The 17418-nt window shown below is 38.5% G+C and overlaps 1 protein-coding gene across 1 annotated transcript; it reads right to left on the bottom strand.

Annotated features, from left to right (window-relative positions):
• Positions 1–852: 852 nt before the first annotated feature.
• On the bottom strand, positions 853–16742 carry soat2 (sterol O-acyltransferase 2). Its single transcript, XM_040158560.1, has 16 exons — positions 16651–16742; positions 14179–14318; positions 13643–13701; positions 13286–13419; positions 13092–13145; positions 12545–12652; positions 11254–11536; positions 9365–9440; positions 8358–8442; positions 7828–7873; positions 7410–7539; positions 6800–6897; positions 4958–5056; positions 4570–4705; positions 3810–3955; positions 853–1002 (listed from the first exon to the last, which is right to left on the bottom strand). The coding sequence occupies exons 2-16, from the start codon at positions 14252–14254 to the stop codon at positions 946–948; spliced, it is 1587 nt and encodes a 528-aa protein (XP_040014494.1). The 5' UTR covers positions 14255–14318; positions 16651–16742; the 3' UTR covers positions 853–945.
• Positions 16743–17418: the final 676 nt, after the last annotated feature.

The raw sequence follows: 17418 nt of genomic DNA, 5'->3' as shown, positions 1-17418 counted from the left end.
TGTACCTGCTCTCCCAGCCAATCCCTGCCGTCTGAACGCCAACCGAGGCAGGATTAAACGTGCAACACACACTGCAGGCCAGGTGCCCTTACCGTGGCGAAGCCTGTTGTCACTGATTTGACCCGTTTTGACTGAAATGTTCTGTACATCTTACGAAAGGTAAAATCAAAGACACAAGACTGCGACAAGACGAAGATAAAGGCACTCTTTTTTTCAGGTTTTTGCAACCACGTTTAGCTTTAATACAAATACAGCACAAAAAAAAAAATTAATTACACATTTTAGTCTACATTAAATTGTTCTTTGGTCTAAGTCCTTGAGGGCTTATTATTAAAACATTTAAATATATTTAATAATTTTAAAAATTGCACTATAACGTGAAGTATGTGTACAGTACACACTTTCCCCTTGTACATTATTATCTATAAGACTGTGCATTGAATATGGAGATTGAGCTGGGAGGCAATAAGCCTAGCTTAGCATAAATACTGAACACAGGGAAACAGCTAGTTTGGCTCTGTCTAAATGTAAAAAAAAAAAAAAAAAAACTCACAAATTAACTCGTAATTGATGTTACGAGTTAATTTGCTTACAGTATTCTATTCTATCAGCACTCAATAAAAAAATCAGTCCATAACTATTTTTTCAGGAAACGTTTAAACAGCTTAAATTATGAAACACTATTTAATACTATCAGTACAAATATAAAGTTGAAATAATTCACATATGGATAACATCACTACTGAATAACAAAATAAAGATAACAGTGATAGTCACATCTTGACCCAAAGAAATCTTAACACACTTAAAACAGAAAACCTTATTCTGTATATTTTCATGTGTTTAAAGTTTTCCTTCTATGCTTTGGTCTATGTTTAGTCCAAAAGGATTTCCAGACCTCCATCTTTTCATCATCTATCCCGCCAGCCCAGGAGAAGCGCAGCTTCATCTCTGGTAGCTGCAGGACCAGGATCGAGGCGTCACTAGCTCCCAGAAACTATTCTGATAAGAGAGAGCAGGAGAATTAGTCTAAATGTTCGTACAGTGCTCCTCCTCCTCCGCCTCCTCCTTCTAGTTAATAATCGATTATCTTTTTATACATTTATCTGTATTTGTATGATTTCACATCCATTTATTGTCATATAATAATCTCATTTTGCAGCCATCACTTCGATTTTCAGACAACAGTTATCTGTGTTAAGCCATTGTGTGTGTGAATGACGCCACTGGCTGTGGAGGAGGCCTTAGCTGGGGATACACAGAGATGCAGTGGTTCATAGTGAAGTATGTTAAGTACATCTGTGCCCATCTGTCATGCAAATCCTTTACATCTGCGACTTCATCAAACGCCCTGAAGTTGGAAGGGGGGCTTTAATACATGTCAGAATTTTACAATGTGGCTCTCCTACATGGGCTTATGTGTGTAAGTTGGGTGTGTTACCTCTTTACAAATAAGTTTATGCACCTTGTACGCCTATCTACACTTACGCATGTAGTCCGGAGTAACAGAGGCTCATGAGTAAATCCAGATTAGAACAGATGAGAAAGAGGAAACAGCGAAAGGGGTTAGTCAGATTCATCTGGTCACTGGTGTCTGTGTGACGTCCAACACCAAACTACTCAAGTGCACGTCATGTAATCTAGTCATGTAATACGACCTTGGTTGAAATTATTGGCACCCCTGAATCTTAAGTACAGAATTTGGAATATCTTCAGAAATGCAAATTAACCAATTTTGTATAATCAAAATATTTTAATAAAATGACAGCCACTAAATGTTTCTTGTAGCTTTCTAGAAGCTTCCTCCAACTGTCTGCTGGTAGTTTCTGCCACTCTTGCTATGCGTTCTTTTAAGTTTGCAGGAGTTTTTTTTTTTTTTTTTTTGCAATGGCAGATTTCAGCTTTCTCCAAAGGTTTTCAATGGGATTTAGGCCAGGACTCATTGCTGGCCAGTTTAAAACAGTCCATCTTTTCCTTTTCAACCGTTCTTTTGTGCTGCTGGATGTGTGCTTTGGGTTGTTATCCTGCTGAAAGACCCAATACCTTTACCTCAAACCTAGTTGTCTCACACTGGGTAACATTTTTCGCTCTGAAATGCCCTGGTGATCTTCTGATTTCATCATACCTTTGATACATTAAATGCCTCCAGCACCAGAGGCAGCAAAGCAGCCCCAGAGCCTTCACCATCTTTTACTGTAGGTAGGGTGTTGTTTTCCTTATGGGCTTCATTTTTTTTTTTTTTTTAAAACATCATTCATTGGTTAATTCAGGTCATGTTAACACCGAAAATTAACCACAGGTGAATCTTTTTTGTTTTTTATTTTGTTTGAGGAACTAATTTAAAGTAATCAAAAGGGAGCCAATAATTATGTCAAGTGTGCATTTTTTTCACTATATGAAAGCATTTTTTTCTCAGTAACCTTGGACATTTTATGAAAATATTTTAATTATTGTTGGATTATAACAAATAATGAAGGAACCAAATGTTTGTATATATTGGGAATTTGCTGACTGCTTCACCTATTCTCTTTTGCAGAAGAGCAGATGTCTAAATGTGCGAAAATGTGACCGCTTGCTGGAAACGGGTTGCTAAGCTACATGTTTTGTCTATCCTCCGGTTGCTGTATGCTCTGAACAGACAAAAGGAGGTGTTGCTGCAGGATGCCTCGGATGTGGAACACACCCAAGGGTGTGTTTTCACACCCTTGGGTATGGGGTGTTTCCTCAGGTATAAGTGCTTGGTTCTCCCCATGCTTGGGGTCTTTCTTAATTTTGTTGATCGACCTTTTCTTTGCAAAGAAAATAAAAACCTTGTCGGCCGGCAGAAGTCTCCATTTCATTCTTCACCAGCAGCAGAGAAGTACTGCAAACAAACAGCTTGCTGTTTCGTTTAAAAATAACGACATGCAGTCACATGGTATCTGTTTTTGTATCTGTAGCTTGTTTTACTTAAAGGACAGGTTTTTGTTGAATTTGGGTCAGGCACAACTTTATGAACAGCCACTCTGTTGCAGCTTCTCACTGAACTTAAAAGCAATCAAGTGGGGAAGTTGTTTATGCCCTCAATCACCATAATAAGTACATTTTGTGTTCGTATAATTTCACTTTTTTAGCAAGTTTTGTTTTTTTTATTTTATTTTGTTCAGTAACTTAAAACATTTTATTAAATATTTTGATTATACAAAATTGGTTAATTTGCATTTCTGAAGATATTCCAAATTCTGTACTTAAGATTCAGGGGTGCCAATAATTTCAACCAAGGCTGTATTACATGACTTGCACTTGAGTGGTTTGGTGCTGGACGTCACACAGACACCAGTAACCAGATGAATCTGACTAACCCCTTTAAAAAAGGTTTTATTGATTTGATTTCAGAAAAACTCCTGTTGTGTCACAGTTGTAGCCAAAAAAACTAAAGTTTAATAAAAACTGACAGAAAGCATGTTTTTTTTTAACCTGTTTTTTAGTTGAAATAAAAACATAGTGATGTCTGACTTATCAAGCTTTTTGAAGGCCTGAGTGATTGCCCCACTGGACATGTGTAAGCCTACAAAGAAGCTACAGAAGAATTGCATGTTTCTCAAACTTACCATCTGGGTTGTGCTCTGCATAATTCTACATTAAATGATATAAAACAACCTTTTAATAAGGACTGATTTCATAGTAAGTAAAGCTATCCTTAACGAAAAGAATCAACATCATCCTGATGCGAAGAAATGATTTAAACAAGAAGGAGTCTGATCCCGGCATTGCTCTTTCTGGCCTTTCCAGTACTTACAGTAGGCATGTACTGTAAGTGGAGTACATACCTCTTTCCGTGGGCAGTGTATCTGGGCGTACCACTCCTGGCAGTACAGACACACCTGGACGCCCTGGCCGAGGAAGAGACACGCCCACATGATGACGTTGAACACGGGGCTCTGACGCTTGTCGTTCATGGTAAAATTGAACACCACTGGAAAAAAAGGGGACATGAGGGACTGTTGTGGTTGATAACGATTTTTTGTGAAGGCGTATCTGTGGTCGAACAGAAACTCTTCATTTGTCTTACATCTCACAGCCTTGTGTTAAGGCTGTGAGATGTGCCGGCGTTAGTAAGGAAAAGCAGGGACAAAGACTGATAGCATGAAATGTAAAAAAAATAAAACATTGTTTCAGATGACTACTTATTGAGTCCCAGAGGAAAAGGACACAACGAACCTGTGCACTTTCTCTTTCAATATAATGAGTCGTCCCCTGAAAACAGCTTCTAAATGTCTGTTAGAGTGAATAATTACCAATTTTAATGTTGAAGTCTTGAAGGCACAGTCCAGAGTGAAGAAGGGGACATTTACTAATTTTTTTAACAAGCTATTGACAGTCAACTCAGAGACAGTGTTTTAACTACAGCAACGGTACTTATGTGGAAATTACAAGTTTTTCTTTTGTTCTTTTCTTTCTTTCTTTCTTTTTTTAAAGCATCGACGTTATCATATTCTTTTCAGCAGCCAGGTCAAAGAACTGGAGCTAAATTATTTCTGTATATATCATAGTGAAAATTGTTTACTGTATAATGAGAATATCCTTCACCTCCAAAGACTGCAAAGAGGCAGAACATGACGGGGTAGAAGAAGCCGAAGCCCATGGCCAAGGCGTACTCATGGGCGACAGCAGAAACGATGAACACGGACAGCATGGCAGCTGTTCGGAATTTCCTTTTTGACAGCTGAAGGAATCAGAGAAAGAACAGAGAGAGAGGGCTTGGCTCAAAGTTCAGGGGTCAGGCAGGCTCAGTGTGAATTTGGGTGGCACGAGAATTACAGTTAGTGTTAAACTTCTATACACACTTCATCATGTGACATTCCACTTTGGAAATACAGACAAAACCCATTGGGCTAGGAAATTAATGTTTTGTTTATTATAATTTATTTGTTAACTCTTAGTGTATTTAATTTTGGTTTTCTGTAATGGTGCTCACCCAGAGGAAGTCTCTGTATCCGTAGTAATACAGCCAGTCATGGACCACTACATTCCAGGTACGGTAATAGTTGGCAAAGGATGTAGAGTTCCACCAGTCCTGGAAAATGAAAAGATAATTAAATCAGTGTGTGTGTGGATGGAAATGAAAACAGAGTAGAGTAAAATCACTTTATTTTGGGGCTTGAAAAACAATGGGACGGCTGCAATCAAATAATTCATACTGAATTTTTAGGTTACACTGGTAAGAGCCAAACCTGTTTGTTGTTATACCCTTAAAAATTAAATAAAATATGGCTTTACTAATGGCAGTTTTATTTTGTTGTATTCATTTGTTTGTAATGAAGACGAAAAACGAGCACAAAAGTTTCAGCTATTGCCTTCCTCTGTGTGCAGACTCAGTGACTCTCACAGTCCAACCTCTTTTAAACAGATAAGTAGTGTCAGGTGCACAAAATTAGATCAATAAAATGCCATCAGAGGGACAGGGCACCAAGAGCAGATTTCAAGAAAAAAGTTGTCGCCACATTATCATCACAAACAAATACTGTAAATGCACAGGAAATGAGAACTTTAAAAATTTCTATTTCGAACTTTGATTGCATACCACATTGTCTCACGGTGGGCATTGCTGAATTTTTTGGTTTAAAAGACTAGTCCAACATTTTTGGAAATACGCTTATGTACTTTCTTTCAAAGAGTGAGATGAGAGGATTGATAGCACCCTCATGCCTGTGTGTTAACTATGGAGCGATTAGCTTAGCGTAGCATAAAGAGTGGGGTAGCAAGGGGAAACCGCTAGCTCTATCCAAAGCTAAAAAAGCCAACTACCAGCACCTCTAAAGCGCAGTAATTAAATAGTTATATATCTTTTCTTTAACTCACAACCCAAACGTGAAAGCAACAATTTGCGGTTTTAAGGGGAGTTATGTGCTTATTTTCTGCTACTCTCAGTTTTTCTGTTCACTGTGTAAACTGGAGGCCAGGCAACCTCAAGATGACGACGAGATTCGGGAAAATCACTGCTCCCTGGTGTTGTTTGCCAAGAAGCAGTTGCAGCACTAGCTTTTCCGAAAACCACAAATTGTTATAGATCACTGTTGGTGTATGGATGAAACAAACAAGTTACGACATGTTATTTGTGAGTTTTACGGGTGGGCAGCTTGTACTTTGGAGAGATTCAGACTAGCTGTTTCGAAGCTAACATAAGCTAATTTTCCCCTGGCTCTAGCTCCATACTTAAAGGTGCTATATGAAAGTTATTAGTATAGCTACATGGCCAACGTTAGCATTTACTGCTGTTTATTTACCAAGAACTTCAACCATCATTGTGTTTACAAGACGTTACGGTTCAATGTTTTCATACATGAGCATCACACAAAACATGGTGGACGTTGTATCTTCCCTTTAGGCACCACGTATATTTTTCTCACTAGAACAATTTACAATCTGTAAAACCCCGTCCCACATCACCCTCAAGTTAGAATTGGTCCTCAGCCCCACTATTATAATCATAATCTATAGGCACACCTTCAGACTTGCATGAACACCCCACTCGTAGTAGAGAGTCACATGAGAACAAAACTCAAAGAGGTAGTGGCCAATAAAGGAAGCAGGCATTTTCAGACAGAGCCTAAATCATGGTTTAGTCTCCTGTTCAAACAAGCAAACTGTATCAGCAGAATATAATGGTGGAAAAGTTACACTGTTTTGGGACCATCATGTCACCCTGCTGCAGTTTCACTTTGCATTGATCAATTTAATCCCATCTGAAAAAGCAAGCCTGGTTGAAAATGTGTTCACAGGAGAAGTGATGCCACAGAAAAGCAACCACACCACACACCTTGTAGAACATTCTGTCAGCAAAACGCAGCAGCTCCCCGAAGAGGTTGAGCCAACAGTGCAGGAAGGCGAAGAAACACAACAGAAGCAGCATTATACCTGAGACACAGAGACAGAGAAGGGGGAGATGGGGCATAGGTGGGTGGGATGGGGGTGGGGGGTTGAAGAATGCTTTTATTCAGGGCATTGCTCCCAGCTTTCTCATAATAATTGTAACTTGCTGATTTTTATATCAGCACTAACTCAAAAAGCTGTTCACTTACAGAGGGCAATAAACATGCCGGTCTTTGATTACTTGTATCTGATTGCGTAATAGCATCTTTAATCTTATCACTCTCACACACAAACCAGAGACTCCTCTCCTCCATTTACATTGTAAGTAATATATTAACCATTGCTGAATCATACAAGTGAGAGATAGTAGAGGTTGTAAGTAGAAGTGGTGTTACTGATGAAGTCACATTTGAACTTTATTTTATAGCATGTTGACTTCCATCTGATATTGCCTGGAAAATCTTCCAGTAAACAAAAAAACAAGATTCTCGTAGTGTCTGTGTGTGTGTGTGTGTGTGTGGACAGCTCATGCTTGTTTTGGGCTGAAAATAAAGTACCTGGTAAAATTGAGTTGAACACAGCCAGAACTATTGTCCGTTTACTAAAAGGCTGGTTGGTCTCGGGTCTGAAGAGGGGCACACAGAGCCGCACCAGAATAAAGTAGCCGTAAAACAGGCAGCCCAAGATCTACAAATAGACAATTATAAAGTTATAAAAAAGTTAGGGTTATACTTAGGAAAATGAAATACAAAATAAAGCACGCTTTAGACCTAGAAAATTGAAGATCTAAGTGATCAAAGCTATGAAGCACCTGTAGTTTATGATTACTTCACATCATTACACTACATTCCAGTGCTATAACGGTCTTGCAAAGGTCTTCTTAGTACATCTTATTACATATTCCATCTAAGTATGAAAATGAAAATATCTCAACACAAGAGACGTACTGAACACAGTCACAGAGTTTAGTCTTACCATGCCGAGAGTAACGCCTACATACTTCCATCTTATGTGGGTATTTCTGGGAAGAAAAAACAGGATGTCACTGCTTCGGAAATGATTAGTGTGATACTGTGCATAGTGTCCATTCACATTTAAGAGTATGTTACATGACATAATGTCACGTTTGCTTGATGACAACAGTTGTTTTTGGCATGAAGTACTTTTTCGGCCCATATTAGGGATTAGAAATGCCATCGTATTTTAAGTTGAACTTGGTCGCTTGTGACGGCATCTTCTGTCAAAGGATGCTTTGGACCATTTCTGCTTTTAAAAGCCCTAGATTAATGTAGGTTTTTCGTTTTTTGAGATAGCTTCTGATGGGTTTTAGAGTGAATTAGAAATCCTGACCACTACTTATCTTTGAATTCCAGCATTTTGTGAGTTTGTGGTACAACGATAATACGACATCCACTTCTCATTTTATACTTACATGATTACATGAGGAAGAACAAAGGGAAAAGCAAATGTGTTCAGAGGCAAGGGGACAATATAGTATGTCTTACTGGGGGTATGATTCCCTGTAGATGAGAGTTGGACAGAAGAGGAAGTACAGATAGCTGGAAAATGTTGGGAATCTGGGACATTCTCCTGAAAAGCAAACACAGTTTGGTAAGTATTACTACCAATAAAGGGGTCCAGCTTTGAGTCTTAAAATCTGGCAGTGAAATAGCTTTTACCAGTCACAGGTTGCCTTGAATTGTTTTTTAAAAAGGGCTAAAAATAGGTGATTTGAGGTCTGAGTTTAAGCCTCAAGCTTCTCATTTATTTCTTCTTCTTTCATTGTGTGGCATAATACCAGTCATTAACATTTCCATTTGTGAATTCTACAGCCTTACTGTGCCTTAATGTAGGAACCTCCTGACAAATGGCTGTCTTTGAAATTAAATGACAGCAGGGTTTATTGCAAAATCATTAAGCCATTTTGCCCAATTACCTGCCTTAAAGTTTGTAATATCTTTTCCTGAATTCTTTTGCTGTACCTCAGTCTAGTATAAGCCTCCTTCTAATACTGATGATGTATAAAACTTGTAAAACATGTTTTGTGTTAATTGCCTTTAGCAGAACACATGAACATTATATATCTGTGTTTAACAAGGAGCTTATTTTCAATTTCACTCCATAACCTCATTCAAACCAAAGCAGACTGTGGACACTCCTATAAAGCTTTTGTTATGTCTGTTTTGCTGTTTTATTCAGGACTATGTACAGTTTTCTGCTGGAGGACATTTTACTGCAGTCAGTAATTGGTCACATTCATTACTATTAGTATTATTACCACATATCTCCTGAGACTTGCTTCACCTCCATGTTTCAAAGCTTTATCTCCCCTTAACAGACTTTTACAATAGAATCTCATGGGGCTACACATACTCGAGGTTATTTATTGTAAGTGGGTGTATTCATTGTTAGTGTTTTAGTCATTTTTTCTGGTGTCTGATATTGTCACCGTGAGTAATGATACTGCCCGCGGAGTAAATATACCTGTCATCAGTAGAATACAGTACAGTACCTTCCTTTGGTGTATTCTTCATTATAACAGGAGCAGTTTCTCTTATGAAGGAGTAGCTCTTCATCAGGAATCGAATCTGATGGGAAATTGATAGAGGTGTAATGTGAAATAAGACTTAATGTATCAGTAATAATAGCTTCTGCATTGTCTGTCTTTATTGTATGTATGGACAGGGTGTCTGAAGTGAACAACCTACATCAGTCTCTTGTTTCTGAGATTGTACACATTGACCAAAGGATGTATGATTTATTTGAGCCGGAGAACTCATTTATCATTTTAGCCTGTCATAAACCGCACTGATGCATAATCAATCTGCATACAGCAAGGAACCACTTACTCTTTTGGGGCAATTTAGTGAAATAAAATCATTCATTTATGCATCAAAATGGACAGCTTCAGAATAACAAATGGACTGCCTGGACCGGGGTCAGATGAGGATCAGGACTGGGTTTCCCAAAAGCAACTAAGCACTTGGGATTATCTCACTCCATCGAATGGATCTAAAATGATCTTAGTACTAAGATGGTTTTGGGAAACCGGGGCTGGTGTAATAAAGAGGACGAGGAGGTATTAGAGTATGGGTCTGTGATGTTCAAACGTTGGCAACACTGAGATCTGCATTGTGTCTCTTTTAGTGGCTTTCCAGTTGGAATGCTCCCATCTCCGGCCAGCAGGATTTTCTTATCGCAATGTTCCTGTTGATGGCAGGGCTGCATTAATAATTTGAATTCACGATTAATATAATTTTCTTGACAGAATATAATGTTTTTTCTAGCAAGGTAATTCCTAATAAGAATTTAAATGCCAGCTTTTATTGGATTTTTATGCTGTGCAGCACTTCACATTGCAATAAAATCATCTTAATCATACTGCAGAAGTTACTAAAAGAAATGCGATGCTATTTTGAACTCTAAACAGCCGTTAAATCTTTAAACAACCTGACAACCTCGGTTGCTGTATGAACAGCAGAAGCGGGGGCAGACGTAGCAGCAGACATCCCTGCAGTCTTCGGAGGAGTGGACATCCATTATGTTGCAGGGAGGGAAGTACGCCGTGTGAAAGTAGTGGTACACTGGAGTTCAGCTGCCTGAACTGGCTCGCTGGCTTTGCTAAATCAAGTATGTACAATAAATAATGCCCAATCCTGCCACTGGTTTGATGAATCTAAATAACAAATAGCATTTTTATATTGTGAGACTCAGGAGAGATTAAAGGTTGTTGCTCTGTAGTCAGTGTGTGACTCTGTACTCAAAAACCCCTGGTCTCCTAAAGTAGTGTTTCAGGTTTCAAGGCGTTGTCTATATCTGTGAGTCACAGAAAATTACATTATCACCTATACTGTTTGCCAAGAGTCTTATAAAGGGCAAGTGTGAACTAGTTATGTCTTTTGTCAATGTTACTGTACTATTGATTTCCCCCTTATTTAGGTTCTTTGTGCTTTTTATGTTGTCTCAGTACATATTAATGCCTTTTGTCCATGCCTTTTGTTCTATTCTATTCACTGAAACATACACACAGATTACTAGGTATAGTAATCAGCTCACCTGTGCATAGCCCCTGTGTTTGGTGTGGATTGGATACTAGATTTTTTAAGGCAGGTTCCAATATGGTCAAGTAAAAAAAAAAAAGGTTCCTTCAAATGGGACTTAAAGAACCAACATACAGTGTATTCCAACACATTATAGTATATGTGTGATGAGCAAAAATCCGCTGATAATATCGGCCATTCTGATGTATCAGTAAAGCTCTAATGTGGGTGGCATTTGCACAGATGATGGCCTCAAGCAGTCAAAAACTTTTGCATCCTGTTCTCGTAAAAATATGACAGGAAAAACTATTCAAACAGAAAAAAAAAAAGACTTATTCCTAAAACATGCACGCACACTGACCTGCTCCAGTATCACAATGAACCGTGAGGCTGGTGGCAGCTGGTTGTCTACGACTACGTAGATCGGGAACAGTCCCAGAACAAAGGTCTGTATGGCAGACAAGATCAGCCCTGTCCCCAGAGACAGCCCCAACTTGGAGGGGAAGCTGTGGTACAAGGAACCCCAGAACACCAGGGTGTAGTAGGGAACGAGCAGGGTGTAGAAAAACATCAGAACCCAGGCCCAGGTGACTGTCCCCAGCTTCCCAAAGGCGAAGAAAAGCAGGTCAAACTCCAAGACCAACCTGACATTTGGGAGAAAAATGAGAGTGGTGTGTTGTAGGAAGTACATTGCATAAATAAAATACAAACAGTCATTGCATAAAAACAAGCAAATCATTAGTACAGAAGGATGTTTCAATACTGATACTGATTTAAGTTCCAAAGGCGGATCACTGTAGCGATCAAATAACTGTAAAAACCTGAAACTGAGTGGTTGCCAGGGACAAAAAAGGCAGGGCATTTTTGGTCTGTTTTAGTTTTAAACAAGGTTTTGAATGACCATTTTAATGATATTTAAGTATGAATTCCTTAGATAAACATGCAGTCACCATTAAATACTTTAAATATTTTTCCCATTACTTTCTCTCATCTGAAAAGACCCCTCTGGTGATGGTAATAATATATTTAATATGCCCGATCTTTGCAGCATGTCGAAGGATTTGTTTAAAATTCAACATGCACTTGCAAGTGCATTATTATTATTTTTTTTATTTAATCAAATTTACCCATATTAAAATCAATGTTAACTGAGGGTGGCTGTATGAAATAATTTGCACACAGTGGAGTTTCCCGCCGGCACTTGTTCCAGTGAGGAACATAAGAATTAAACTCACAGTCCCGTGTCTGCGAACAGCAACCAAATCATTACTGTGCTGCCCAGAGCAACAGCAGAAATTCTCAGAGGGAGTGATTGCTCTATCTCTCTACTACCAGATGAGCAGGAGGGCAGGGAGAGAAGGAGGGAGGAGTACAATGAGGAGAAAAAAGACGATAAGAAGTGAGTAAAAACTTTTCAAAAGCCTCTCCATCCAGAGTCTCCATTAGATTTGGTTCAGGGTCATAGAATTTGGGCCATGATAATAATAATATTAATAATGATACTAATAGTAATACAAATAATAACTTTATTATTTATATATAATTTCAAAACACAGTTAAAAAGTGCCTCACAATAAAAACAGAACAATAAATGTCAGTGTCTTAAAAATGCATCCACACAGACAAACACATGCACAGTATATCTCACACACCTGCCCTGGTCGATGTAGTCGACAGCCAGTGTGCTCAGGCAGAAGATGAGGAGCACGGCTATGAACATGTGGTAGATGGTTCTGATGTGACTGATCTCAAACAGCTCACTGACGAAGAGGAGGACACACAGAGACGAGAGTACAAAATAATCTCATTAAAAACAGTTTTATGCTGTATTTTTATGCACTGATTTTTACACTCAGTCGTGTATGTGGACCACACACTGTAACCACTGATCTGTTGTTGTTGTTGTTGTTGCTTTATAAACATTTTTCTTCTATCTTGCCTTCATCAGGACGGTATATGAAGTTGTTTGCAGTTACTTTATATACAATCTTTCATTTATTCATATGATTTTACAAGCAGAATCTGAATTAACAATGTGTCAATGGATCAATAAGTTCATTAACAGAAAATTAATCTTTAAATATTTCAATAATAATTAATTTTTTAAAGCAAAAATACCAAACTTTTGCTGTTTTTCTTTATCTTATTTGATTGTAAATGTTCTATCTTTGGGTTTTGGGCTCAGTCTTTCAAACTTACTCCAACAGTGACGCTCTTTCCATAAACACTTTGCCATCATCCATTTTCTGAGATCTGAAATAAAGCAAGAAAGCAAAACTGATGCGCATGTATGTTTTACAGTCAATTAATGATGATAAATAGAGTATATCTCCTAGACCAATTAGGAATCACATGTGTGCTACTAAGAGTTGCCTCCTCCTTCTCCTGCTCACCTGGATGAGGACTTTTTTGTCGTCTTTTCCTTCGGCTGGATGTGGGTGAACAGCTGTAGGGACTCAGTCAGAGCTTTGTCTAGAATATCATTTAGCTGATCGTGGACCTGCTCCAGGACTTTTACCTTCACCTTCTACAGGAGGACACGCAGGAGAAATTTTTGTTTATTTCCTTCAACCAGCAAGGTACACAAAGGTACTTTATGTATAGCATCCCATACTTTGCACATATTCAGTTTGCTTTGCACATCCTGAGCATATGTATTTTTTCTTTTCAGAGTAGTAAGACAGAGGACAGACATAATGGCTGAGAGACTGTTGGCCAAGTTAAGATATTGGATGGGAAATGCGGGATACCTGTGCATGTTTCTCCCACTGTCTCAGATCATCCTCCTGCACATTATTATGGCTCCCAACTGCAGAGAGAAGAACACAAGTTGCTTAAATTGTTCATCAGTCAGTACCAGTATACTGTACTGTATTTGAACTGCAAAACTGGAAGGGAAAAAGTAAAAAAAAAAAAAAAAAAAACTAAGATAAATGGGAATCCCACCCTCTGCTCATATTTCTGCAATAATCCTAGATATAGTGGCTGAAGTAAAGCAAACACATTTTCAACTTGGCCACCCAGAAATTTAGTTTGTGCGCTTTGAATGGGTTTGTTGAACACAAAGAATGATCTCCAAAACCCACTAAAAAGTATGTAATCCTTCAGTACTGGTGGATTTTTGAGAGGCTTTTGTTTTTCTTGATATAACCTTTTCAAAACACATGTATATCAAGTGAGAAAATTATTTCAGTCTGTAAGTTAATACACAAACAATTTGTCAAAAAAAAACCAAAAAAACAACAACAACAAAATATTATTATTATTACTATATTATTGACCATACCATGACTGGGGAGCTCATCTGACTGACTGGCCTTGATGTTTCGGTGCCACAGTCCATTAGGTGCCTCTGTAGTCATCACGGTAACCACTGGAGCGGGCCACAACACACAGGACTATCTACTGGGACTCACGTGGAGGATCCTGTGCATATCAAAGTTGCAGGTTAGTTTCACCCACATTAAAAAATAAGAGCTCTGTTTTTGACGTCAATTGAAGCCTGCGGGACCGATGAGTACAGTCTGATTTGTGTTTTCTCCATTTTGCCTGTAGTTTGTCGGTCCAGTAAGGATGGGAAAAAAAACGTCAGAGCACTAGGTGAATCCTTTGACCTTAACAGTTTGGATTTGTACATTACTCAAGTCCTGTTTACAATCTGAGGTAAATCAATACTACATAACTTTGAACAGAAATACTCTGGTGCACCTCTCTCTGTTGTTTGAAATAGCAATAACTGATGTCAAATCAAGTGTTTTTGGCAACTTTAAGTGCTGTGACATTACTGAACAAAGGTGCAAAAGGTGCTTGTATGTTACCCCATTTGACGCACTGCAAATTTACTTTTTGTTGACGTTTGATTGAGGGATTAAATCAGGTCATGGGCCCATTGCTGGCAGGTTGCCTCATGCTAGAAAAAAAAAAATCAATATTCCTGATGAGCTTCAGTGTGGAGGAGATGAGCTTACTCTTGTGAATCCCAACACCGCCAAAGCGCGCAAACTCCTGGTCTGAATGCAGGGCCATACATGCCAGGGGTTTTGAACAGTGGTTACCTCCAGTGGTTTTCCATACTAAGAGTGTTATCACCAGTCACTGTAGCTTAACCTAAACAATGTAAACAAATGATAAAGCCGGTCTACCTGTCCCCAGTGGAAGTTCACACACTCTAGATAAGATAGACAGGAAGCTGATGGAGAGGTTGTGTTGAACAGACTTCTAGGGAGGGGTAAAAGACACTCAGTGACCTCATCTTCTAATCCATGCTGTTTGATCACTCCTCAGGAGAAATGTCAATAAGGCAGTTAAGGTTTGCACAGATACACAGATTATACATTATCTGGCTGAGGCTGATGTGATCGGAGAGAAAGAGAAAGAAAAACGTGTTTTTGAACAGATCAACCCTTATGCAACAAATCTTTGTAGAGTAATGTTGAGGGTAAGTTGAGGGTGAGGCTTCATGCTTGGTCATGTTTAAGATTTCCCACTTGCACTCTCTCTAACTTTCCCCTCACTCACCTTTACTCATGGAAGTAATAGCAATTGCAGGTTGTAAATGATGTGTAGATGCTGCCTGTGATGGGAATCATAATGAATCCACTGATTTAAATAGCAAAAAGTAATATTTCCTTCAAACTGCCTTTTCAGCAAATTTTAGAACTGAGTTTTCAATTGGGACAATCGGGAGGATGCCTGTGTGGTAATAGCTAATATTAGGGGTGTGATAAGTTCAGGTACCTTCACATTTGAGCCGTTGTAGTAGTGGTTCAGTTCAGTCTGGCTTTGGCAGGAACTTATCTAAGCCTGCTTACAGCCAAAAGCTATTATGAATTAATTCTTCCATGCAAAGTGTGTACGGATACCTGCGTTTTCATCTGCAGAAACTGTGACATACTGTAGAGATTAGATCCCTGATAGCCTGATAGTATCACTTTCTTAAAAAGTTCGTCCGAACAGAAGATTGTTACTCCATCATTATGTTGATGAAGACTGGCATTAATATTTCAGATGGGTGACCAGAGAAATGAAAAGTAAAGTAAAGCTGTAGTATAAGCTCCGAATCCATTTTTGTCAGGAAGAAGAGCAAATAAAAGGACAATTACATCATGTTGTCCTAATGTCACAGGTCAACTGTAGTTATAATTGAATGATTGCAATTAATGCAGCCATTGTCCAGTATCTATCATCTTTTGTTAAACTGATGATTGACTGCTGAAAACATCTTCATGATTTGTTGTAAAGGGGAATCAAACAAATATATGAGGTCACGTTTCAAAAGAAACCTCTCAAATTTCTCCCCAGTATTTTTCAGCTCGGTGGTTTATAATCCATTAGAGGAACAAAGTGATTATTGTATTAACATACTGTATACTTCTGACGAACATCAGTTGATTACATCACAACCTTTCCTCAGAACACATCGCTTTAAAGGGATCATAAAATCAGAAAACATGCCCTTTATCCTATCATTATTGTTGTATGACTATGTCAAATTTTATTTTATTACTTCCTGTTTGCGTTTTAGCTCCTTACATTTACAGAACAAATATGAAACATTTTAATAAGAATATTCATCAGTCACACTGAGTTCACTCTGTACTGTATTTTTGTCATTTTCAAAACCACAACTTCTACAAATTTGCAGATAATAGCAACTGTGGAATTTAAATCCTAAGAGTGACAGATGTCTGGCACAGATGTGTCAGACAGACGTTGCATCCATGATAAACATTTGTCAGTGTGTCAGTTTTGTACTCACACAGTCTTCTAGCCTCGGGCTCAGTCAGTCCACAGGGTGACAGCCACTGTTTCAGGCTGGATTGTGGAGAGTTGCTGGGGTGTGTTTAAGTAGGTCTGTGTCACAGCTCTTGTAATTGGTGTCCTCTCCTTTCCTCAGCTGGTATTTTGCACTTTGTCCTTTTGGCTCCTGGCCCAGGGCAGGCAAGGTCCTCAGCTGTCCAACCCCACTTCACTTCTTAGCACTTCAAAATATACATTTGTGCAGATTTTTAAGTAGCCAATTAATTTTTACTTATTGTTTCCCTTTGATGTTTGACCAATCTGTATGGGCAGAGTTTGACACCATAAGACTGTTTTCACAATCATCTGCCAAAAGGAGGAAAGTTTCTCTGTTCTCATGTTAAATTGTGAAGAACAAACATGACATCGCAATTGGATTGGAAGCCAATCATGATCCAGTGCACAACTTACACATGAGTGAACTTAAAGTTGAAACCTCCATTGCACCGAGAAAGGACTTTTCAGTAAAGTACTGTAGAAAACATCTTGTGTCCAGTTTTGAAATGGAAATTATCTGCATATTTACAGATTCTGAAGGAATAGATTTACGTTTGAGAATTCGTTATTTTACTTTTTTTGTGGAAAAACCAAATCAGACAGGAATGATTATTCAAAGCAGAGTATTCTATGTGTCTTAAGACGTTTCCCGAGGGGATTTTTAAAGATGACCTTCCAGTGGAAATAAATGTATTTGTGAACATTCTTCTTCATGGAAACATGCCTGAAA

The sequence above is a fragment of the Xiphias gladius genome, chromosome 21 (assembly GCF_016859285.1).
Source record: "Xiphias gladius isolate SHS-SW01 ecotype Sanya breed wild chromosome 21, ASM1685928v1, whole genome shotgun sequence".
NCBI lineage: Eukaryota > Metazoa > Chordata > Actinopteri > Istiophoriformes > Xiphiidae > Xiphias > Xiphias gladius.
The sequence above is the reverse complement of the archived record's forward strand: the minus strand, read 5'-3'. Positions and strand labels throughout refer to the sequence as shown.